The sequence below is a fragment of the Tachypleus tridentatus genome, chromosome 5 (assembly GCF_004210375.1).
Source record: "Tachypleus tridentatus isolate NWPU-2018 chromosome 5, ASM421037v1, whole genome shotgun sequence".
Classification (NCBI taxonomy): Eukaryota; Metazoa; Arthropoda; class Merostomata; order Xiphosura; family Limulidae; genus Tachypleus; species Tachypleus tridentatus.
The window spans coordinates 26,870,080-26,897,281 of record NC_134829.1 but is presented as its reverse complement, the minus strand read 5'-3'; the positions used below and the strand labels follow the sequence as shown (position 1 = coordinate 26,897,281).

The window sequence follows — 27,202 nt, the reverse complement described above, 5'->3', positions numbered from 1 at the left end:
GCCTAAACTAATAATTTAGCTGGTGAACGTAAACTTAAGTATTTGAACTAATTTTAACCAATTCTCGGCAACAATGGCGGATTGGCTTAAATACATTTGATTATGATTACTTATCAGTTGACAGGTTGAAAACAAATGTTTACAAGGGACACGTTTCGAATAATGTTTTAAATAAATAAATACTTTGTTTTTAACAAATTGTTACTTTATAACACCTTCAGTAATTATTCATTATAAACAAAAAAACTTTCTTTTAATATTATTTAAAGCAGCAAATTCATTACTTCGAAGAGTACATCTTCAGGATCTATGCTAATCTCGAACCAATTCTATCAAGGAATAAAACTACATTTCCGTATCAAAAAGTACGGAGGGCTTATAGTGAGTCAATTCTAAAATACGTTACTAAAACAATTTAAACGTGTATTATTAAGCTCCTAGTAGAACGTCAAAACATTACGAAGAATTTTTAGTACTGTCAGGATAGAGTAAAGTGAAATTCTGAAGAACATGAAAAAGTTAACAAATCCGTGTTGAAGGATCAGTGACTGCAACGTTCTTCACCGGCCGAGTGAATGGCGCATATAACAGTGCTGCGAGAGAATGACCAGGACCGTGTTTGACGCTGTTACAAAGTGTTTTTTTCTTGTTGTTTTTTTTTATAAAATGAAATTTTTATACTTTTAGAGTTCTACTACGTTATCGACATGAACAATTTCCAGAGATCCTTCTTGGTGGAAAAAACTGTTGATCAATTCTCACAAGACAAGTAGAGGCGTCTGCAACTTTGACATACATACAAACTTTTTTGCAATTAATGTTTTTTTTTTCCCAACAGTGTGATAAGTATATCTGAAACAGCTTAAAACTGAGCCAAGATTATACAACTTCCACTTGATTTTCTCGTTAATAAGCAAAGCTATTAAATAGTTGTAAGTAACTTGGTCCACCGGATTATACAGTGTTCTACAGAGGGTACAGAAAATTGGGTGATATACTTCTATAAATCATTACTCATTTCGTTGTTTTTAACTAAATAATAACTACGGTAAATAAATATTGAATGCCATTAGGGCTCTGCACGTGTAGAATGATACACTGTGTATTTTATTTAGATAATTTTCACTTTTCTTTAATGTAGAAACGCCACAAAAGGAAAAAGACAAGCTGAAGTCTCAAGTGCAGGATATTATTTTACCTGTTTTAGGAACGTTACATGTTACTGAGGTATCTACTTAGGAAATCCAGTTGTTTTGTTTGTTAAGCATAAAACCTCGTAATTCTTTATTCAAGCTGTGACCACAACGAGTGTCAAAACTAGATTTTTCGCGTTATAAGCCTTCAAAATTACAATAATTTAAAAAACTCTAACAAATATACATATATAAGAACTGTAAAATCCATTAATTCATAATTGTACGTTATAGCTCTGATTCAATACGTAAATGTAACAGCAAGTTTTGACATACTGTGGTAAAAACAGCTACTCATTAATTTACAATTACAACATACAGAGTAAGATAACACAAGATTCCCTTCACCTCAGATTTTAGCTCATCCATTCTCTCAAGTTTGGTTTGTTTGAATTTCACGCGAAACTACTCGAGGACTATCTGCGTTAACCGCCCCCGATTTAGCAGTGTAAGACTAGAGGGGAGGCAACTAGTCATCACCACCCACCGCGAACTCTTAGGCTACTCTTTTACCAACGAATAGTGGGATTGACCGTCACGTTATAACGCTCCCACGGCTGAAAGGGCGAGCATGTTTGGTGTGACGGAGATTCAAACCCGCGACTCTCGGATTACAAGTCGAGTGCCTTAACCACCTGGCCATGTCGGGACTACGTCTCAAGTAGTTAAAAGGTTTCTCTGAGGAAGTTTGATGTGTCTCTGGTTTTTAACAAGAAAAACACGTTTTACCATACATCTTCAGTTACGAGATGAACGAGAGATGAGTGGATGTTTCGTGTGCCGTTTACTATTTTAATTTGCTCTTAGCGTGTGCGTGCGTAATTTTCAATTAGTTAAAAATTCTAAAATTAATTTGGTAATTTGAGGTATAGAGTCAAAAAAGATAATCTACTTCGATTAAGAACAAGAAACGACGTTATGAATTTTGGTCATTAAACTGTTTACTTTGACATTAATTTCACTAACTCAGTGTATTTCTTTCGAAGATAAATATTTACCTGTGACTGCCTTATTAATATTTGACAACGTTTCGACAAGGGTGGGAAATTTATCAAGTTACAACAAACAACATACCATCAATTAAGTTTTCGCTATTCTTACTAATTGATGACGACTTGCTTACTTGTCACGTAGATGATAATTTCCTAAAGATTGACCTATGACGTTTTCTATTCCGGCCATAATGTGATCAATTAACTGAAAAACAAGATAATATATCAGTAAAATGAACAGTTCATGTTCATGATAAGAAAAGGTTTTAATCAATCTCGAAAGATGCATAAGTCACATAAATCAATTCTTTACTAGATCATAGATATAATTACCCAAACCTTACGTCCAACTGGATCCTTAATGAATTTTGTTTGTTAGGCTAAAATCAACCCCAGTAAAATATGTGTAATGGAATAACAATGATAGTGTTTTATTATCATCTACAAATTTTAAAACGCAAAAAAACAGTCACTCTTCTGGTCGAGTGTTCCACATGAATTTTCATATAATAATAAATTTTATTTCATTTCTTACTCTAGTGTGTAATCTTTCGTTCATGGACGGTTTGGTTTTTATGCTTTTTGGAACGTTTAGGAGCCTCACTAGTGGTCCGATGGTTATGCCCTGGAAAAAAATAGAATCATACAATTATACTTGTCACAAGACATTAATGTTAGACTTATAACAATTTTAAATACATTCTTTCTCTAATCCCTAGGGAATTTCAAAAATTAGAACAACCTATAATAATAGTATTCCGCTACTTAAAAACGTTTACACTCGAATGTTGCCAACGCTCATTTCAAAGAACAAGTTTATTTCGGAAAGTCACACAAAACTACACAAGGTCTACCTACGTGCATAGCCGTTCATAATTTTTAACTTGTACACTAAAGGGAAAACATCTAGTCAAAACACCCACTGCCAACTCTCTAGCTACTCTGGTCTGACCAAAGAGTTGGATTTGACTAATCAGCTGTACCCACGACCAAAAAATGCGAAGGACAATATTGCAACAATGGGACGAGAACCTTGGTCCCGTGAATTCAAAGTTCAGAAGACTAATCACGAAGCCACAACAAGCTTCAAACGATACAAAGTCTTAAATAATTTTAAAAAGTTAGGAATTTTATCGGCTTTCCTTTTACCTTAAAATGCATAATTAACCTGTTAGTAGCCTTAACAAATAAGAAATAGGTACATTTTTATTTGTATTACTGACGTGTTACGTATTACGATTTCATATAGCCTAAAACAGAGTTAAATAGTAATTTGGGTTTAGAAATTAATTGAATGTAAATATGTATCATATTTATGATATTTGCCAACAAGATTGATACACATAATTTATAATAATGGTTATTACAAATAATAACATATAGAAACGTTTTACAAACTCACAAACAATATTGAGTCCTCTATCTGTTCTGGAACTGAATATTTTGTCTACGGTTTATGACAAGCGAATAAAAATGTCGAGTTGATATCGGTACAGTTCACTTAACGATTGGCAGTTAGCTCTTCACTTTTCGCGCGAGTTATTCACCACTGAAGTTGTCTAATGTTTTCGTAGAAATACTAACGTCCGATGGTAATCCTCTGAAGTTATACTGTTTGTAATGCTCGAAATCTATAAACAGTCCAGGTCAACTATTAATAGTTTCCGATTAATAAGCGTTTTTCACAGTTATATCTTCTGGAGGTTTATAACATACTGAATGTTGTTGTTGTTTTTAATTAAGCACAAAGCTACTCAATAGACCATCCGTGCTCTGCCCACCACGGGTATAGAAACCCGGTTTTTAGCTTTGCAAGTCCGCAGACATACCGCTGAGCCACTGGGGGCGAAGAGGGCGCATACTGAATGTAGCGAACTGCATACTGTCATTTGGAGAGTTGGTTTATAATCCTTAGTCGATGTTCTGGTTTGTTTGTTTGTTGTTTGTTTTTTTGGAATTTCGCACAAAGCAACTCAAGGGCTATCTGTGCTAGCCGTCCCTAATTTAGCAGTGTAAGACTAGAGGGAAGGCAGCTAGTCATCACCACCCACCGCCAACTCTTGGGCTACTCTTATCAACGAAAAGTGGGATTGACCGTCACATTATAACGCCCCCACGGCTGGGAGGGCGAGCATGTTTTGGCGCGACTCGGGCGCGAACCCGCGACCCTCAGATTACGAAGCTCGACGTTCTGGAAATTTCATTTCGCAACAATAATGACAGTCACCAGTGTTTACATACATACACACATACCTATTTTGTTCATTGTTATACTCAGAGTCTTTTATGAGTTTAATGAATAGGTGGGAATTTCGCAACACAGATTTAATAATACAAGTTAAGAGTTTCTGAAACAAACATCGGCATTAAAATAAATATATAATAGTAAATCTATCACAGACGAAAAACTCAGTAAAAATCAACGTATAACGATGCTTAAGCTTCCCTTCTGGAATCAAACCACACAAAAGTATTAGACTGAATGCATTACGTTATTTTTGAATACATCTTATAAGAGTAAAGTAGGTATACGAACAATATTTATAGACAACTGATCGAGTGCTAGACTTGAGGCACCTGACTAGGGATTTCGTATCAACGATACTCCGAATTCCTACTGAAGTCATAAGACAATTTTATGAGAAAAATATCCCAGACTAAATTACATTACCTGGAGACAAACTGTAAAATATACGACAGTAATAACTGTTGTAACCATCATTTTCTTGGTGGTGATAACCTTCTCTGAAACAACAAGAATTAGAGCAAAGGCAACAGCACCACGAAGACCTCCATAAGCCATAATAAACTGTTCCACGCGATTAACTTCGTGTAACCGGAAGTTGTTCAAAATCCAAGTCTGAATCAGCACACCTAAAATCAGAAAAACAAAGACACCAACATCAGTTATTAAAAAACATTACAAACGTCAAGGTAGTTTACGCAAAATTCATATTGCTAAAAACAAAGGAGATTTCTCCGCAGCTACAAATGTCAGTTTAACCAAATAGTTTTAAAAATTAGAAGAATATAAACTACTAGTTTGGCTGTCCACAAAGTGAGTGATAAACAGTAAATAAAGTTTAACAAGTTTACCATATTAATATATAAACTAGAATTTAAATATTCTAGTTTTTTTTCTTCTTTATTTAGAACATTCACAAAGACTGGATCATCTTGAGTTAATGAATGTTAATATTTAGTTAGAACTTCATGAATAAAAAAAAACTGATTTTCAGATCAGAAATAATTTCATGTGTTTGTGAACAGTAACCTTGCGAATCATTAAACTCTCGCAAGCTCCCCTTCCCCAACGTCTTCTGTCGTATACCTTAAATACTTTCGTCACAGATGACTGATAGAGTTTAGCGATGGAGCCAGCGAGTTTCCTCTTTTTTAAACTAATTATTTTGGTTATTTGTTTATAATTAAACGTATATTCAGCAATATGCAAGGCAACCCACGCGACAATACTTACCAATCGAGCGGTATATTGAACAAAATACAATAGTCGTGAGAACAAACCACGTGTTCCACTCGTGTTCATCATTCACCGTTGAAACCCCAAGGAACATGAAAATAATAGATTCTGATATACTGGCTAACATCTTCATGGTGTATTTCAAAGTGATGTGCGACTTGTAGGAAATGTTTTCCTCTACGTAATTTTTCATGGTCATGCCACAAAAGGTAAGGCTGAACAAAAAGAAAATTGTGTTACTTTAATGATTATATATGCCATCAGAAAAACAACAACAAACTATTTAAAGATATACATAACAATGTGGACGTTTTCGAAAAATAATTTCGATTTTAGTTTGATGAAATACCTGGTGAATGAAATGATACTACTAAAGAACGTTCGCGAATTTTTTCTCGAATTATTTGGATTAATGTCCTTGTTGGATTTAAAGTAATAAATAACAGTCACGTATTGATAAGTGTTGTCATCACTACACAAAACAACGGAAATTCCATGTTTTAGTCAAACACGTCGTTGTATTTTTTGTTTATTTTCAAACAGGATATTACATAAGTGAAAACTAACAATGTAATAACACAATCGAAAACACACACACACACACACACCACCATTACATACCTTTTACAATACTTTTTAAACTTATTGTTTCTCCGGTATACTTTTCTTGGATTTAGTTATTATTGTATCAAATAAAACAATGAAATTTTTGGACACCGTCGTTCAAATAACAGCATGTACTAATTTTTAATTCTCATATTTTCAACGTTCTCACACTATTCGTTACCGGCAGGGACCACATGTTGCATCACACTGTTCGTATTACAACAATGTAAAATCACAAATTCATTAATATACGCTTATAAACCAACAGTAAGATAACTTATTACCAAGACACTTTTGCAAGTAATAAAAAAATTCTATAGCGAATATTAAAATATACCCTGAATGTAAAGTTAATGTATATAATGCCTTACACTGTATTCCTAACTTTATCACAAGGGTAAAGTAATTTTCCTAGAATATTATTTATTCTTCTCCGACACGCGACAATATTAGAAATTACCACTTACGCAACAATTCCTGACAAATGAAACATCTCACAAGTCAGATAAGATAAGTATCCAAATAGAAATACAAATATAGGCTCAATGATCAGCACGTGATGTGTAAACCGCGACAGAAAAGCCGCTAGGATCCCCCACAAAACCCCGAAAAAGGCTCCCCCTATTGAGGCAACGAAAAAGGACAACACACCAGCCAAATAATCAACAAGTAAAATGTTGTCCTGGCCAATTTCTGTATATCCGTCAAACATGTGATATAGTACCTAGAAAAAACCAAAACAAACAATGTTAAACATTAAAAAATACACAACAAAACCGATTTACAAATCAGTTCCAAAGCATCATGCGTGGTTTCGGAATCCAACAATACAAATAACGAAAACTAAAATAACCATCTCTCGAACAAATCTCCAGTTATAGTTAGGTTCAAAGCCATTATGTTCTTTTTCTTTCCGAAGTTAGTTATGGATTTTTAATTATCCATAAGTTACACTTAATACAATCAAATCACTACCATTACCACACAAAGAAATGAATTACTTTTGTGAAAGAAAAAAAAAAGTTAAAATTTGATTTTATGTATCCAAATTGATATAATATTCACATGTCATTAAACGCAAGTAAGTAAAAATAAGTTGTGTAACATCACTCAAATCAGTAGACAGAAAAGTCTAAATATCTGCTTACCGTCACTTTCTCTTAACTGGCTTCACACGAATAAAATAATAAATTATACAAAAAAAATCTCGTGATTTTATGACATATTTTAAAAGGGAAAAATGTTCAATAGATAAAACTAATTTAAAGTAGATACTTTGAAAACCTGCGATTACACGCTGTTCAATATTATTAAAATATCATAGACGTAGTAATTTAAAAAACAACTGTCAGGCATATGAAGCAGTTTTAGCGATGGAATGTTCGAAATTAACAACACATTGTACAAATTGATGAATCGGCAATTGTGCAGGGTGGCCCATAAGTCCCTACCCATCCATATGTTATTATGTTATATTCAATTACGCATGTATTATTTGTTTTTTTTACCGCGGCGTTTGGAACAATAACCCCTGCTATGTTGAGGAAAATGTCTCACAGAACATGGCGTCGCATAATATTATGCAGCGAGAATGAGAGACAGCACACAGATACACTGGATACATAAGATATATGGATGGGTAGGGACTTACAGGCCACCCTGTAGGACTACGAAGCCTATTGCTGTGCCATCACAAAAAATCTGGAACTATGCTTTAAATACTGTCAAATAAAAATACTTAAGCTTTGGTACTGTTGTTTGTTTTACTACTAAAACTGTAATAATTTGACAAAATAATCAGCACTTTACAATACTTATAGTTTAAAGTTTAATACAAAACTCAGTGCTAGGCACAGACTCGTTGTGATTAACAGATTTATTTGATGAGGTATATTAATTTATTTCGAACTAAAAATCTGAAAGAAGAATTTAAATTTGGTGTAATATAATAACTGTTATAAACCTCGTTTACACGACCTTCAGCCAAACTAATCTAAAGACAAAACTGAGAGGGCTAAAATACCTGGTAAAAAGTTAATACAAACGTTTTTTGTTTGTTGTTGTTTTGTTTTTTTTGCACTTTTAGGCCTTGCCCCCCCCCCCAACTACAATTTCTGATCGTACACTAACACTGGGGGCTTAAGCAAGTGGAAACTTGATAGAAATTTCACTTAACTTTCAAAAAACGTCAGACTTAGCCGTTATTTAAAAGTTTTGTATTTGTTTTAATATCTGATGTCAAATCGATTTCGGTAATTTTCTTCACTAACAGTAAAGTACACTATTTTCACCTTAACTTTAACGTTTTATAAATGCTTGTTTACCCTAGTTTAAAACATCCTAACGTTTAAACGATGAAATTGTAATTAAATCAGAAAAACATTGGAACAATTATAATGTTTTTTATATAACTGGCATCTATAGCTTTTTAACCGATTAGCAACTATTTGAAATTGTTACTTACGATTACTAAAGATATCTTAAATGTTATTTCCTTTAGACGGCGCCACAAAATTGTAATAGCTGGTGATAAAATTATTTCCTAATTTTGTAAATGCTCTCACTTTGATAAAGAAAGTTAAAGAAAATCACCACCCATAAAATGTAGCTATTTTTCTCCTTTATATTTTTTTACTTTGGTCTTTCTTAATATAACGATAATATATTTTCGTTACTTGCAGCAACCATCAATTATTTTATATTATTTACACTAAGAATGGTCTGGCTATAAAGGACTTATCGATAAGACCAGCTCTTGTTTTTAACGATATCTTTCATCAGATACCCGAGAAGAAACTCAAATTTTCGATCTGTAAACAACGTTTAGACAACAGAGTTTAAGCACCCGTGGCTGTTTGCGTTCTTCCTCAAACATCTCATTATTTCTATCATACGTTCCACCTTTTGGCTGTTAACCAGTTCCTAATCTTAAAGTAGATGTTGAAAAGTGCACTAATATCGCTTAACTTTATTAATAAGCGTGTGTTAATTTTGGCCAGTGAAGACGGTCGAATTGTGTATAATGAAACTAACTAACCAGAATTGTTCACATGCGTGCTCACATAAATAAAATGTTCTATTCCTTAAATGTATAAACATACAAGTCTTACGCTGCATTGAACAGAGGAACTCAGTCGTTTAAGAAACCTGAATGTGAGAATAGCTCCGTGCTATAGTTGTCAATTTCTGGAATGAAAATCAGTTAAAACAAAAGAAGGGTAACAAACCAAGGTCAACTCACCACTGTGACAGCATCGTTAAGTAAAGACTCTCCAAACACCAAAATATACAATACTTCATTCACGTGAATCTCTTCGAAAACAGCTAGCACAGCCACGGGGTCAACAGCAGACACAATAGAGCTGAATAACAGGGTATCCAGTAGCGGCATATTCACTCCATACAAACCAGTCAGTCCAACAGCCCACAGTGAGAACCCAATAGTCAAGGTGTTCCAAACAGTGCCAACTACAGCATACATCAAAATAGATACCACGTTATCAAAGAAAAGGCGATTAGGCATGAAGTAGCCAGCATCCAGGATGATGGGAGGTAACAAGTAGAGGAAAAACACTTTTGGTGTCAGAGGTTCCACTCGCCCCAAACCGGTGTAAAACAGTAGAAGACCAATGAGCACACCAACAACAATTAATACACAACTTTCTGGACAGATAACCCTAATCCTGGGAATAACATGGAAACCTGCAATGAAAGAGAAACAAATCTCTACACGGTGAATACGTGGTCAATTAAATCAATTGTATAGAATATTTAATAAACCTGAAAGTGTCAGTAGAACCAGACGACAGAAACTAAATTTAACAGGAGGTAACGATAAGTTAAATTTTTTATATAATCTCTTATTATCACTGCTACTAAAAATTACTGTAGACATAAAAGTTTTCATTTACCGAAAAATTATTTCTTTGAATAATACCAGTTTAAATCAAGCAACAAGAACTATGCTAACAGTGCTGAATAATTTAAGCAATACCTCAATAAATTGTTCCATTGAAGGTTGTAAGTTGAAATTCGTAATCTCGAAACACCTACGATGCAAGCATTTTCCTGTAAACCACGGCTTAACAAACCGATTTGTGAATATTTGACCCCCCACGTGACCTCAGCGAAAAGTGAGAGCTAAAGATACTAGAATAACTAGATGGAGCCCATTGTGTAGTGTTGCAGTTCACGACAAAGTACAAACCATGACGTTTGAATTAAGTCACAGATTTTAGGCAGTAGCTACTTTTAAAAGAAACATATTCTTGAGCCAGTAAGAAGAGAAACTCCCGACTAGAGTTTCATGGGAGTTTTACTCGATTGTTATTCCTAAGTTTGTAATATTAATGGTTTAATCGTGCTTTCTCTGTTTCGTCATTCTGCGACAGTCGACTCGCAAAGGAGATTCCCAGTACCAATTGAAAGATTTCCTGAGCGTTAAATGACCTCCAACAAATATACCGATACTTAAAAATGTTTGCTTGTTTCGAATCTCGTGTAAAGACACTTGAAGACTACCTGCGAAGTGTTATACTAGAGGAGGGGTAGTCAGTCAACAATACTCACCGCCAACTCTTGGAACCAATGAAAAATAAAATGACTGTCACGTTATAACACCCTCACGCAGTCGTAGGGGCATGTATGTACGTAAAAGGAATTCAAACTCGCGACCCTGAGATTGCGAGTCCAGTGCATTAACCATCAAGCTATACTAGGCTTACTTGAAATGTTAAGACAAACTAAGGATCCGCAATGATTCAGTTACAAATATAGCAGACATTTCGTTCTGTGGTAACATAGCACTAAAATGCTTTTCACTTTTATCATTATTATTCTGCTTACAACGTCCCTCGGTGGGACAGCGGTAAGTCTATGGATTTATAAAGCTAAAATAATGTGTTCGATTCCCCTCGGTGGATAACTCAGGTAGCCTAATGTGACTTTGCTATAAATACACACGTACACATCTACTTAACACGCCTGTTTCAGTCGCTACGTCTGTTGTGGGTTTCCTCTTCCAACATTTTGATTATATAAAACACTTTGGAAGGAAAAAAAACACATTCGGGACAACCGTAACTTCAATAGATTATTGGCCAGAAATCTTAATTCTATGAGAAATAGAAGCATCACAGACATAATATATCATTTTAATTACCGAAAAAGGCACTTTAACATGAAAAAAAATTACAATTTATACAAGATTTTGATAAAGTTGACCAATGCTATTTCCGAAACGTCCTATTCAAATGAACCGTCGATTTGTTTGTGGTAATTATCTTTCTCAGTAAGCTTTAAATTTCTCTTTTCATTCATTAAAATAATTCCCTTTAACTTAGTAGAACTGTTACCATGTGGAGAAATCAAAATATATATATATATATATATATTGAATACATGTAGACATGGTGACATTAATCTTTGATTTCCATCTTCCCATCTACTTACTAAATCTAAACAAATTTTGTAAAACATTTTCTAAGCTTTACAATACGTTTTAAAGAAACTAGTTAAGAACAGATACATTAACTTGTAACATGGCTTTACTCTTTACAATGTGTAAAATGAAGTACTCCTCTATTTCTTTCAGTTGTCCTTGTTACGTGTTATATTTTAGACGAGTTTCCGATTTATTATGTTAGGTATTTCAATTAACCGGATATTTGAATCTAGAAGTTAATTACATGTTAATATGTATTAAATTTATAATATTTGCCAACAAGATTGATAAACACAATTTTCTTTAAACCATAAATATATTTAAATATACAAACAATAATGCAATTTATAATAGCGGTTATTATTAATAGGTATTAGAAAATCACTTACATACAATAGTTTTACAAACTTACAAACAATACTGAGTCTTATATCTGGTCTAGAACTTAATATTTTATCTACGATCCAGGTCCACGACAAGGAAATTAATTTGTCGATACACTTCGTACACTTCTTTTGACGGCTGGTTAGCTGGAAGCACTCGTAAAACTTTTGCTGGCAACGATATCTAATGTCTTCGTAAAAATACTTATGTCCGAAGTTAATTCACTGAAGTTGAACGGGTTGTAATGTTCGAAATACATACATGTTTCTGGTCATGTTCTGTATTTTTCATATCAATAAGCGTTAATCACAATTATAGTTTCCGAAGCTAACTATAGCTGACTAATAACATTATTCTGTCTCTCGGCTAGCCTCTTTTATACGAATCACGAGAGTTTCTCAAAGTTTCAACAACATTGTTTATTCTTACACTCAAGAATCTTCAACATATTTCAAGTTAAAAATGGGACCTTAAAACGAAGAAACGTTTTGACAAGCGTGTCTAGACTCTTTCTTACACTCACAAAACCACAGACAAACACGTTCCTATTATTAACTTGTAAAACAGATAAGATTTAATGAAGCAGACATTTTTCATATTATTTGAAGTCATCATTCTAACTAGCACTGATGCCAAATTAAACATGTTTATTGAATTTAAAGAACGAAAACAAAATCTGGCGGTTAAAATATGAAATGTATTATTCGAATCACTTGCACTCGATTTTTACAAGTGGGTTATTGTTCACTGTTAGCCATAACTTATTACATACCAACTCCGAAAAGAGAAAAGTTTGTCAGGTAATAACAGCAGATGGAATTACTTCCAACTACTAAATATTCTTAACTTAAAAAAAAACAAACGAAAGAGAATATAAAAGAACTTCAAACTTTTTACTTATATTTGTATTCAGTTACTTTCCATGAATAACGATCGTATCAATAACTTTCAAAACCAATCAACTTTTACGTTGTACAAAATATTTTTAAAACAATACAACACACGCAAACAGCGATAAAGGAGGTTTTTCTAGGCCTAAGCTACTCCAAAATATGCCTTGGCTTTCCCTGTGCCCATACGCCTAGTAAATGTTACAACGCGTGTCCATTAGATGTAGAGTGAAGAGTGGTCAATTTTACTTTTATCTAGTCCATCTTTGCCTTCTTACTGAGAATAGACTAACGCAGTCTCTGCGCAAATACACTTAAACCATTACTCACTTTGATATAAAAAGTTGTTTCGAATATTTACAATCATTTATGTATAAGATCGCTTTTTCACTTATGTGACAACCATCACCATGTGATTTGTCATTCATTTACAACATAAAAATGGCCGTAGTTCCTAAATATCATCTACTTAGCCTCTAAAGGCATATCTTACATAATGTGCGAGGTTGAAGTAGCATTTCCACTGGTAAAGTAGGCATAATCTATTTAAAATTAACAAAGGTAACTAGAATGAACAACTCGTGAATTATCGAAACCATGCGAATTTTGTTTTCAATTTCTGTATTAATAAGAGATGGTGAAAACGTATGTATATCACACTTTTCCCCTTGTCTAAATTTTAGACTTTTTATCAAGTTGAAAAGCAAATATAAAAATAAACGATAATAAGCGAAGAAATTCCTTTAACTATGATCGCTAACACCAACACAGAACCCTGGTATACATTACTTCTGACAGTAATTACCGGTGACAAACAAACACTCTCCAAAACTTGTACAGCTCCATCCATAAACATCTGCGGTAGTGCTACAAAGACGTCAGTAAAGTGGTTATTTTTATCTGATGTGTATTGTCTGCATTCTTATGTTAACACTGTATGACGCAACTGGTTATCTGATTTCACCTATACACTGGCATATTCAACCAACACGTCACTAAATTTAAACAATCATCAGCCATTCACTTCAGACGAGTTGGCTGCAACCCTAGCATTACCAATAGCATCAGTTACTTTCACATTGTTTACTTTACCTATAACCACTCCAGCATACAGTTAGACAGCCATTTGTTTATAATTACAAAAACAACACCAAAATATCATCACTCACTTGACATGTAACTATTCGAGTTAATGATGCTTAATTTAGGAACAGAAAACAGTTCATTCCATGCGAGTCTTCTATAACTACACAGGGCAAATGCGCTATATGTCATCCACAGTAAGCCACAGAACATCGCATGTTAATATGGAGGAACAAATAATTCATTCACTACATACACTATTCCTGGACACCATCTGATTAACGTCAAATGAGTGAATCTATGCAACATCAGTTCACCCAATGCACATAAGTGACGAAAAAGTTTCTACATTATATCCTTCTTGAGGATGCCAGTACGAAATTCAGGATAAGAGAGGACTATCTTTGCTCCGTGAATTATATATTCTGGAGAGAGCTTAGACATATAATTCTCCTCTCATGTCTATTTTATTACCATTTACCAGAATGAAGTCAGCATCCACCAACCAGAGTAGTGGTCTTACTTGAAAGGCTTAATATAAGGTATACCAGTATTCTAGCTGTTTATTGCCAACTAGGAACTCGATCTCTTGCTCTTGAACATCCACAGGTGTCTACAAAGCTCCACTCAGCCTTTAAGGTTAATCTGACCGCGCAACTTTAAAGGATTACATTGTGCTCCCTTAAACCAGCCAGGTTCAGTTTTGGTTCCATTACTTTTTCAGAACATTACATCCATCAAATGCTGTTGGATGTTCTGGACCTGTTCAGACTAGATGCTATTAACTTTGCGTACTTTGCTGCATGCCAGAGAATAGGCATTGTTTGTTGACTGCCATCTGCTTCATCCTCAGCTGAAACTGATAGTTTTATTATTTTTACTGCTTGGCAACGTATATGCAGTTCATCTGCAGTGTTCCACCAGCTCATAAGCAAAGCAGATGCTCTGCTCCTCCCATCTAAGATAACATTAAGATGGTGTATCACCTGAACTGTCTACACATATGTAATGTACAGACATGGATAAACTTGCCCATTCATGGTAAACCAATATGGTTGAATCACACCTTTAAAATTTGTGAACAGCTATCCCAAGATATGGTATAGGTATCCAAGTAGATGGGGTGATCAAAGTGTAGCGTCTACGACAATCTCCATGACTGGTCCAAAATTACTACGTTATGCGTTGTGATGTAAATTGCATATGTTAAGCTATAGCTATATCTTGTAATAATGCAGTCCCTTATGGCTTTGTCAGGACGTTCCTCAATTAACGTCTTCATTAAGATATCCTTTTAATCTGATGTTATTATTGCAGGATAGGCCTCACCGTGCAATTTATGGAGATTGTCTACATAAGCAGCCACATTCTCAGTTCTGGACCTCTTTAATGTCGTAAACTCAGTCTAGTGAATTGTCCAATTCTCCAAAGGATCAAACTGCTGATTAACTCAGTTATGTTTGTATCTCAGTCTTCCTGTTGCTCCTTATTAAGCTCTTGAAGATGTTTAGGAATGGTCCATACATATTGGGTTGAGGAATAATTCGTGAGCGTTTTTTCAAGTTAAAAAAATATATTCATAAATGAAACGCTTTCGCAAAATATTTTATGTCATTTGGTAGATAAATATTTGTTCTAATAGATGGTGTGTTTGATTTTCAGATGTCTTTAATCTTTGCTTTCATTTTCAGCTCATTAAATGGAATGTCAAGTGGACAAAATCGAGCATTTTCGACACCATCTGCTTTTCGCATTTAATTTCTTGCAATTTCGTTTAAAACAATGCATACTATATACCTAGGTATTACATGAAATAAAGTATCATAATAAATGTTTTGGGTGTAATGTGTTCATGCATTGAAGTATTGTATAGTCTTGCATGTAATGCTTGAATGAAATTATTTAAAAACGCTCACGAATTATTCCTCAACCTAATATTTGGAATCAGGTATTGGATTGCCTGTTCCTAAGTCCAATTGTAACAGGCAACTAAATACCTGCCTGAAATGCTTCAAAACTGGTTGAGATCTTTCGGTGCTCCTTTAAACATTAGAAGCATAATCTACTTTGCCTCATTCATAGGAACTTGTGGGGTAGGCAAAAGTCTCTCCTCTGCGAGTTCTTAGCCAATGCCTGGCTTATATGTTAACAATGTCACAGGTACATGTTGATAGACGTATTAAGGACCCCGACACTTAAACAAGTAATCAGCAGCTGGTCCAGGGAAATGAGATACAATTCACTTCACAGTCCTGAGTGACCCCCAGGTTTTATCATGAGCCGTGGTCTTTATTGCGGGTTAACCACAAAGGCTCATAAAGGATCAATAACCTTGATTTACAATATTTATCCGTGCTTGCCTACTGTATTCTCCTGGAAAAACAGCTGTGACTGGTAGAGATTGTCTGTTAGTGAAACTCGGGCTGTGTTACTTTGGCTAACGACAGCCTTATAGCCTTTAAGAACCTCTCCACATGGTTTCACACTCTCCAGATACTATTCCACCTTAATGATCCTCAGCAGTCTTTAGTTTTTTAGTCTTTTTGATCTAATTATCTGGGTGCACCAGACATTTGAATAATCGTCCTGATGATGCAGGTGTAAGTTCATCAGGTACCTTCACAGCACTGTCCAGGAAAGAACTCGTCCTGCACTCGAAACCTCTTTCATATAGCTGTCGCTCTCAAGCAGCAAATTTCCCTCATTGTCACGAGTACTTCGAACGCAAGAATAAACAATCCTTTCAATTTTAAGATTTCTTTAAACTTGCGTACTCAAGATGTTAAATATGGATCACTATGTACTTTATGGATAACGGAAAATTATTTAACAAATCCTGTTGTTGTTCTGTTACTCCATTGTATTCACAGGATAAACAGATTTCCTTATAAATTAAATATGTTCATTTTATAACAGTACGTTCTCCACCTACAGTTCCTTGTTTGTGGATGACAGACTTCTGGGCAACCATGTCCATTCTTCTTTGACAAAGTATTATAATACCGCAAGTTTTCTAACGACTTTATTGCTAAAATACGCGATTTTGACTGTGACGCAAAATAATTAAATTCTAAAGAAGAACGTCGTGTCCTTTACACCCTTAATATTAGAAACTTTAAAACATACTCTTAACTAATGCTAGTATATTAATGTAAAAAAGCCAAAGAATCCCTCAATAGTGATTACAAATATAAAACATACTAATAACTAATCATGGTGTAACACGTCAAAATAATTTGAAACAGGTAGTTATATATGGTTTCGCTAAATATTAGTACAAGTACTACCAAGTTTCATGGCAAAGGATCATTATGCTTCGCATACTTGAAAGCAATTCATTCATAACATTTATGAATATTGAAGATATTCATACATACTATTTGTAGATCAATACAAAAGTAGAAAAATAATTACAGATAGTATATATAACGTTTTGATCTCAAAAAGTTAAAAACTATTCAAGTAACGGTATTAATATATTAATGTTTCTATATTTAGTACTAACTGCATTGGTTTTTGTTTAAAATTCACTTAACTCAGTACTTTGTTTGTTTTGAATTTCGCACAGAGCTGCTCGAGAACTGGCCCGGCATAGCCAAGCGTGTTAAGGCGTGCGACTCGTAATCTCAGGGTGGCGGGTTCGCATCCTCATCGCGCCAAACATGCTCGCTCCTTTCAGCCGTGGGGGCGTTATAATGTGACGATCAATCCCACTATTTGTTGGTAAAAGAGAAGCCCAAGAGTTGGCGGTGGGTGGTGAGCTAGCCGTCCCTTATTTAGCAGTGTAAAACTAGAGGGAAGGCAGCTACTCCTCACTACCCACCGCCAACTCTTGGGCTACTCTTACCAACGAATAGTGGGATTGACCTCACATTATAACGTTCCCTCGGCTGAAAGGGCGAGCGTGTTTCAGTGTAACGGGGATTCGAACCCGCGACCCTCAGATTACGAGTCGAGTGCCGGGTTCTCAGTACTTTGTTATTTTATTTGTAATTACACTTACTAGTAAATAGTTTAAACCTTACTACTGTGACTGGACTACATTGACTTGTAAAACAAGTATGACACTAAGTAAAGACAAATATTTACAAACAAAATTACCTGTCCCCACTGATGGGACACGTTTAAGATAATCTATAAATTTAAATTATTTCATGGGCTTCTCAAGTCCATAAATACCTCTCAAGTAACATTCAAAACAAATTCTTCTTGGTGTACCATCTACAAACATGTTAATAATATGTTTGTCTCAGTTCAAAAGTTCAAATAAAGTAAAACAACTGGTAAACGTAAGTGCAATTGTTGGCTGATAACCACCCGCCAACATGTTATCTCTGTTTCTTTCCAATGCTAAATTTAGATGAATAACGCAAAATATTGTGTAAATATTTAGACATCCCACTTAACAGCTCAGTAACAATCAAAACTTCTTAGCAGTTAATATACTGAGAAATCTATTTTAACTTCTTGAATATCAATGTAAGAACTTATATGCACATAAAACACATACACAGCTCAGAGAGTAATGGTTACAACTCTCTTTTGCTAATAAATCTGTTAAATAATGTCCGACTTTGTAAGCTCTTCTCTCACTCCTAACCAGAGGAAGAGGGCAATGCTGCCATTGCTATCAGGAATACACACTAGGCCGTTTTAGTTCAGCCAAAATCCCTTCCTTCTCAATCACAGAAACTTGAATCTCACTTTCCATTTATTCTTCTGACAAATTAGAGTAGTATTTCATGGCACTTACGTCATCTTACACCGATTCAACCGCCTCCAGGCTTGTTGGTAATGTGGTTTCAGCTTAAACATGTCCATTGCACTTTTTCAGGCTAAACGATTTTTGGTTTTGTACTTCGATGGATTAAGATACCACATAACAACATAGGGGCTAGTACAGTTAGATTTAAGTTGTAGCTGAAACACATCAAATCTTTTCACGCAGGACTGTATCCTTTCAGTCTTGTAAGCTCTTTGGTCTCAGATGCTTTTACTTTAATCTATTAATGTACGAATACGTGCTCATCAGCTAACGTGGATCACAATTCTTCGTTATCATTGTAGGCATTTTGGTAGTTCTGCATTTGATCCATCAAAGTCATACGCGAGATCCATGGGGAATTTTATTTCAAATTCGGACATGAGCATGTTTGCAGAACAGCCAGTGAGCTGTTACTCTTTTGGAGTAAATAAACCATTATTACACATGGTACATGATTATTCACATTAGTGCGACACGAGTTCAAAAGAACTTAAAGCAAATATTTCAAAGTTCAGATAACCCACTCAGCCAGACCATTGGACTGACAATAAGTTGAAGTTAGACGTTTCACCACACCAGCAGCGGATTGTCAATGTTTGCTCTTTAGTCTGTATGTATTTTTCTGATGCTCAGAAACAAGCTATCAACTGTTTGGCAAATACATTAATAAATGCTTGAATTGTAGGCATTTGATCTATCCGATAAATATAGTAAATATGCTTTAGCCATTTGAAATAATCACCATTACAATGTAATGATTACTGTGGTCAGTTTTAGGGAGATGTCCAGTAATCTACAGAGATATTTTATGGAATGGATAATTACGTCTTGCTGACAGTTTTACTGAGATGTTCAAGACGTACAATGTTTATTTACATCATTGCCCCATATCGTTGCAGGAACGTGACCAGTACAATCACTTCTGTAGGTGATTTTAGCGTGGGATAGTCACTGATGTTCAAAGTGTGTATTATCCACGATCTGAAGAAGTTTAAGACTACTACCCATATTAACGATTGATTGCTACATCCGTGTGGGTTGTATCAACATTATCACACTCCCTCCTGTGCCTCCAACTGTTCAAACGACAGATACAAGTTATGTACATTCATACTACATTGACCAACCCATAAGGATTACATTTTTCTGGTTGCAGAACAAGTAAAGAATTTTAGATCTTTTAGCTTTTTGCCACTGGTTCTTCATTACACTTGTTATCCATTCACCAGCAGGTTTCACACCACTTACAAGGTTTGTTATCATTGCCGATACTAGCTTTAATGGAAGCATCGTCGTTAGGATCCAAATATTCTGCAAGTGGAGAAGCACTGAACAACTAGTAAGAAAGTCTGTGTGTATTCCCATGTCTGCCACAGTTCTGCCACGTTCAAACTCTGTCAACATTTTAGCCTTTGCCATGTTTTTACCCAATGTAACACAGGAGATGTCAGTGGGAGATGTTGACAACGCTAATGCTCGAACACAAATGACTAAATTTCGTTACGTGTTTACCGATTAACGCTTAAGACCTCAACCACTTTTTGAGTCTAACAACGCAAAATGCATATATTTTTCTTTATGTTCATTGGCCTTAAGATTTTGGCCAGGAGTGCATCTTTATTGGTGCAAGGAAGCCTGCATGGTCATTATGGTTTGTAGGATATTGTATAAGGTTAGTTCTTCCCAAGCTACAGTTTATTCTGACGAGCACATTCTCCAGCTATGTTTAGGTTAGCACATTGTATTAACAATCCTTCTTTCATAACAAGAAGGCTTCAGGCTTATTCAGGGTATGCGATGTGCAGGTCTTAACACTAAAAATACCCCAAGAAACAGTAGGGTATGATTCTTGGCTAGTCAGTCTACAAAATGCAACACTCCTAATTAAGTTTTTAGACGATTTCAATCAGATGTGACGCTCTACATTTAGACCTTTAAGGCATTTAAGAATTTTTTACTTTTGAAAAACAAGATATGTAATAGTTGCTTACTACAGATCTCAGTCTCTACATACAGGAAAAAAAAAACTACAGTAAAATAATTTTAACGAGATTAACCTCATTTAATTATCTCCAGGCTAAAAACCACTAATATTTTCATGCTTTAATTCACTCAAAAAAAATGCCTTTAATCACTTCAGATTTTCAAAATGAAGTTGATACTGATTGATGTTCAGGTACGTTTGGTGTGTAGTAGCTGCACACAATATCTGTTGAAACGTTTCAAAGCCAAAATGGTGCATTTACCTATATGCACTCATACTTCCCTCCTATTAATATTTACAAACGCGTCGATTTTGTCTAGAGAGAAATTTCTTTGAGCAATAGCTTAAAACGAACAATTTTTAGAGAGTTTCAGTTTAGTACAGATCTGCATTATTATAGCTTCCACAATTTAAAATAATTGTAATAATCTCGGAATTTGTCTTGTTTCTGGCTGTGAAAAGGGTTAATGTTCTTGGAAACGTATATTCACACGTTAGTTTACTTTAAGAGCTTTCTGATAACAGATAGTCCAACATACATTCTGAATTTCAAACCCTCTTGTGAAAAATTATACAGATTTATCGAATTGCTAAAATAGTTTTAACCACGACTTTTTATTTTTGGTTTGAAGCAACCAGAGCTGAAGGTTTTAGCGAATAACCTGTTTATTTTTGTTTAGAGGATTTTCATTTATGGTCGCACTTTTTTGTTATGCCAAAGTTCAGGTTCAGAAGTTCAGGTCCCACTGTAACTTCTGTGCATAGTGGGTTTGTTTCTATAGGTTGTTTGAGTATATTTGTTTTGTATGTGTAGTGTATACGTCCAACTATTAAAATATAAATTTTTAAACATTTTTGCCACGCTTTGCTCCGTAACTTCCATTTACATTCTGGATTTCTTTGCTGTAAATAAGTATGTGTGTATTTTTGGACCTTAAAACATGGTTTAGTGTATGTGATAATGGTAAAGTTACCAGTAGACCTCGAGTCCTGGATTGTATGTAAATATTTGTCTTGCAAATTTATTACTTTACGTTTATTTTTCATCAACACTATTTCTTCCATGGTAAATTTAGAGTTCGGATTGTACACTAGTTTAATTATTATTATTATTATTATTATATTATTATTATTATTATTATTATTATTATTATTATTATTATTATTATTATATATTATTATTATTACTATAATACACCTCCCACTGTTCGTTTTCTTATTCCTTTTTAAGCTTAGTTTCCAAATACTGCTCCGATTTTCTTTCATTTGTATTAAATTACGTCAACGAATATAGTTCCTAAAACTTTCCTAGCTAGCTAACCCTAGAACAGCAAGTTATTTCAGTCGTAAACATTAGTAAATGTTTTATCTATATTACTGAACCTAATTTTCTGTTTAACAAGAGCTTTACCTACCATCCTACGAATTACTTGTACCTTTCAAATGAGCAGTTCAATGGGCGTGTTTATTTGATTAATCAAAAGCACGAGCTCATTTCACAGAATCAACGCCTTTAGAGAAACTTAAATCAACCTCCTCCTGCTAAACTATTTTATTTGCATTAGTTGATTGAGAAACTGCTCGCACTGTGGCGCTGAGGGGAATTTTAAACTACTTAATTGCATTGCTTTGGAGAGGCAACTGGTATTTATTAAAGTATCTTATAATCAAAACTAATTTTCACCACGTTTCTCGGATTTAAGAGAAAATTTACATTATTAGCTAGGGCACTGTAGACTTGGATTAATAAAAATGTTGAAACCGAGGGTAAAATTTTAAAAATAATAAATAAAGGTACTCAACTGGATGAAGTGAACCTGTTTTTTGTAAAAGCAAAAAGTGTAAACATAAAAAAAGACAAAGCAGCTCAAAAGTCCTAGTACAGTATTACAATATTAGTTCCAGTATTAAGTACCGGCGAATACAGGCAGGATTTCACCCTTTGGTTAAAACTATAAAAATAACTGGAAAATAATTGTAAATAAGAGACCAAAATCACGAATTGTTTCAGAGCGGAATTACGATTAAGGTCTTGGAAGACTTCGATACCCGATACAATTACCTAACCGTATCAACATGGAGACTGTGGCATAAACTCACTATGTACATTTTAATTATTTTGCATAATTTATATGGTGAAGCATAACTAAAAGATATGTTTATAATAAATGGTACATGTTACAGAGAGAGAAGAACATTGCTGTAAATTAGTAATGTCTAAAAAACAGTTTTCAATTATCAGAATTGATTTTCTATAAGCCCTACATGTATGAATGACAAGACGTTAAATGTGCTTTAAGTTTATTATTCTTGACGTTTTCTGCATTTATAAATCACATATTATGGTCGTTTTCTTTTCTTTTCTCCCTTAGCCTAACATTTTGATAGAGAGAAATCAAATAGGAACATAAAATCCTTTGTTTCCTGAAGGGTTACGTAACATGTGAAACGTGGTCCATATTACAGGATACGTAAATTACTCGATAAGCATACGTTTGCGTGTATTCGGTTGATAATTAGAGAAATAATTGACACAGATCAATAAAAAACAACAACACATGAACACAAAAAAATTAAAATTCTACCAGATGGATAACAAAAAAAGAAAGTATTTTGGAGAATAACCGTTCATAGGTATACTCCATCCCGCCATACTTCTATCACTGCATATCCTGCACTTGAGACTTCAGGTAAACAAGTGGTGTATTACGAAAGGAAAATTAGGTAGTGTATTATTCAGAGGATGGAACTGAAAATGAAATTAATACAGAACCGCACTACCCAATAATATAGTTAATAATATTGTCACCAAACCTCTTACTCTTAACGCTATTTTTTTTGTCTAATTTGTAGAATTCTTGCAATTTCCAACAATCGACAATTAAACTCTGTTCCACAGTATTACCCTCAGGACGCTCAGTCGAACACAGCCCCGGCATTATTTTTTACAGCAAGTACAAGAACATTTAGAAGTTTGAATAGTGAATTACAAACAGTTATAGGATTTTTTTATCGATTTCATTATTTCGTCAGCTCCATACAGTTTCCGTTTATCATCTTATCTCAGCTATTTTGTAGAATTCCGTACGTGAAAAACTGTTTCACGAAAATATTCGGATGTTTATTTAAATGAAAGAATGAATTCGTAGAACGAGTACATTACAACACAATAAATAAAAAAAAGTTTGGTTTATGTAAGTGAAAATACTAAAAAAGTTATGAACATGGAAATAATTATTATAAAACATTAACTTGCGGGTGAATATATAAATTTATTCAACATGTTTAGAAATATTAACTGATAAAGGAGATAGACAAAATTATTTCACTAGAAAAGAAATAGAGTTTTTATTTTTTTATTGTCGCAACTTGCAGGTGAATACCAATATAGTAGGATAAGTAGTAAAAACCAAGCCTACGTTAAACTGTATTCAACATGTTTACGAGGCTACTTTAGAATGCCAGCACAACGGTAAAGAAAATATTTTAAAACAAAGCACATCAACTCACCAATTTTTGCTAAACCTGCAACAAAGATCCACAATCCTATAATAAAAGGGGTGGAAACATGGTGAAAGTCAACTGTGGCAACGTGATAACGATGGCTCTTATGTTCTTTCTTTGCATGTTCTATAGGCTCGCTCTTTCTAAAACGCCCAATAATTACCTCTGAAGGGGTTAAGAAGACGGTTGGAATTTTAGATCTTCGGGAAACTTTCTCGAGGTGCGCTGAAGAAGTTTTTACTAGATTGCTTTCGTATTTTTCTTTAGACGTAGCAAATGCATTATTAACATCCGAAATATAACAGGCTAAAATAATCACCATAGCAGAAAGTTGCATTTTTAAGCTTACTGAATTATTTCAAAACCATGAATCAAAATTTCACGTACAACTTCAATGTTTTCTTTTCTATACACATATTTAATCACTTTCAAAATATAAATGAAAATTTCGTGTTAAATAAATACTAATAAATGAGCGACCTCTATTACAAAAACAATGCCTTTTAATCTGTCAAGCGACAGGAAGTTATTTACTCAAAATGTACTTTGCATTCACTCTTCTGTATTCGGTTCTTTATTGGTTGCTTATTAGTATTTGTAATATGCGCAGGAGTCATGTGACTCAAACCACTCCGACTGGTGCCTTATCAAGCATACTGTCTTCTCGCAACTGCCGAATAATACTTAAAAGTTGAAACACGTAATTGTATGATTAATTAATCAAGTAATATTTCTTCCTGCCTGGACTATTCACAGAAATTATGTATTGTTATTAATCGTATGGTTATATTTTTATACAAAATCAAATTTTGTAATTCGCAAATCGAAAGTACTTCGATGAGAGTTTCGGGGCTTGGCATTGACACGTAGTTAGAGCGATCTACTTTCAATCAGTTAATCACGAACTCGAATCCCTTCACCGAACATGCTCGCATTTTTTTTACTGAAGGTATTAAAATGTTGTCAGTTGCACTTCTCGTTGACAAAAGAATAGCCTTAGCTTAAGAGTTAGCGGTATTGGCTAACTACTTTTCATCTAGTGCAAATATTCCTTAAATAGTTTTACACAAAATTCAGCAAACAAAGAAATATATAATAGCCTTCTATACCTAATTAGTTACATGTCACGTGATTAACATTTAAAAACGGGTTGGAATCAGTGAACGTATTTAAAGGAAAACACAATATGCCGAACAACAAAAGCACTCCAAAGTAAACAATATCTAACTTTAACCCATCGTTTACTCTGCAAAGAGTACCATATTTTGTGGAATCGTATAATAACAGCTTTTAAATTTATCGCTTAAAATACGATTTCCGTTATGAACTTCACCTTTGACCTACATATGTATTATAAGTCATTGTAAGCATGCAGAGCCAGTGTAGTCATCATATTGTGTTAGTTCCTAACTCATGTCCAATCATGTTTTTTTGCAACAATATCCGAATCTTGACAAAATTTAGTATGCTAATAGTGACAGATTATAAGTAAACATATTAAACTTGTGCGTTATAGAAGTTACTGACCGATGGCTGACCACATGTTTGAAGGCGGTTGTGTAATTGAGTGTAGGAATGTAGAGGGCGTGCTTAGATGTTACCTCTTTCTTTCTTTGTGAACTTGATGATAACAGAAGAAGGTCGAAACGTTGTTCGCTCCTCTACATAGAGTTTTCTCTATCCATACCAGCTGTTTTTTACATATATATTTTTCTCTACACTTGAATATTAATAAGATTATTATACTATGTTTTTAAATATGGTAGGATCATTACATTACGTTCTTAAACATAGTAGGATCATTATACTACGTTCTTAAATATGGTAAGATTATTATACTACGTTTTTAAATATGGTAGGATCATTATACTGTGTTCTTAAATGTTAATAGAATCACCAGATTTAAACGAATATTGTGTTCGTATATATGATATTAATTTAGATAGTTGATTGTAAGTTAAAGAAACGTTTGAACTTTTTACATTCTAAAATGTTTAGTTTTGGCAAGCTGTCGAAAATATTTGATAGAAACTTCGTCGGGCCGTTTGTAGATGTTCGAACCCGCGACCCTCAGGTTAGGAGTCGAGCGCCCTAACCACCTGGCCATATCAAGTCCAAGATATTCTTCAAAACCGTTAGTGTAATGAAAATCACTTAGGAAGACCAGCAAGAGATTTTGAAATGCTTGAAATAATTGAAACCAGATTTTTAACGTTAATAGCACTCAGATTTACCGCTGACCTACCAAGAGGAGTTTTGATAGAATATACTTTTTTTATAGCGGTTTATAGCTAATAATGTTAATAAATTTCGAAACTTTTTAATAATTTGAAGTTTTTTCTTTCAAATAAATTTATATAAAATAAGTAGCGTGATTATAAAAGATAGCCACCGTATAATTTGTAATTGAGCCTCCTACATTTAATCTCCATGTACGTAATTTTAAGTTTTTCTGGTCCTCTTTCAGCTCCCCTCCTACTTCGCACAATTACTTAAGTGTATCTATGCCACTGGATGAAACACCTCTACAGAAATGGTTCTTCTGCACAATTTTCATATCAATTACATTTCTTATAAAACTTTGTTGATATTTAACATGTATAAAGTTTATCTATTAGATCAGTAAGTAAAATTATCTATTAAATCTAATAAGTAAAAAAACTAATGAGGTTTAAGTTCATAGTAATAATTTATAAACGTGTTTAATGTCGCCAAGAATAGTACCATTTCTTTCAGGCCCGGCATAGCCAGATAGTTAAGACACTCGACTTGTAATCTTAGGGTCGCGGGCTCGAATCCCCGTCACACCAAACATACTCGCCCTTTCAGCGTTATAATGTTACGCTCAATCCCATTATTCATTGATAAACGAGTAGC

General features: G+C 34.2%; 1 protein-coding gene across 1 annotated transcript in view; it reads right to left on the bottom strand.

Moving 5' to 3' along the window:
- Positions 1 to 24,869, bottom strand: part of LOC143250787 (putative Na(+)/H(+) antiporter nhx-9) — a 44,600-nt gene extending 19,731 nt beyond the window's left edge. Inside the window, exons 1-7 of the mRNA XM_076501771.1 lie at positions 24,332 to 24,869; positions 9,514 to 9,974; positions 6,740 to 6,996; positions 5,664 to 5,881; positions 4,857 to 5,059; positions 2,721 to 2,810; positions 2,317 to 2,390 (exon numbers count right to left, since the gene is read on the bottom strand). Of these exons, the coding sequence (XP_076357886.1) occupies positions 2,317 to 2,390; positions 2,721 to 2,810; positions 4,857 to 5,059; positions 5,664 to 5,881; positions 6,740 to 6,996; positions 9,514 to 9,974; positions 24,332 to 24,662 (1,634 nt within the window). The 5' untranslated portion in view covers positions 24,663 to 24,869. The remainder of the gene's footprint in view (positions 1 to 2,316; positions 2,391 to 2,720; positions 2,811 to 4,856; positions 5,060 to 5,663; positions 5,882 to 6,739; positions 6,997 to 9,513; positions 9,975 to 24,331) is intronic.
- Between the last annotated feature and the right edge of the window lie 2,333 nt (positions 24,870 to 27,202).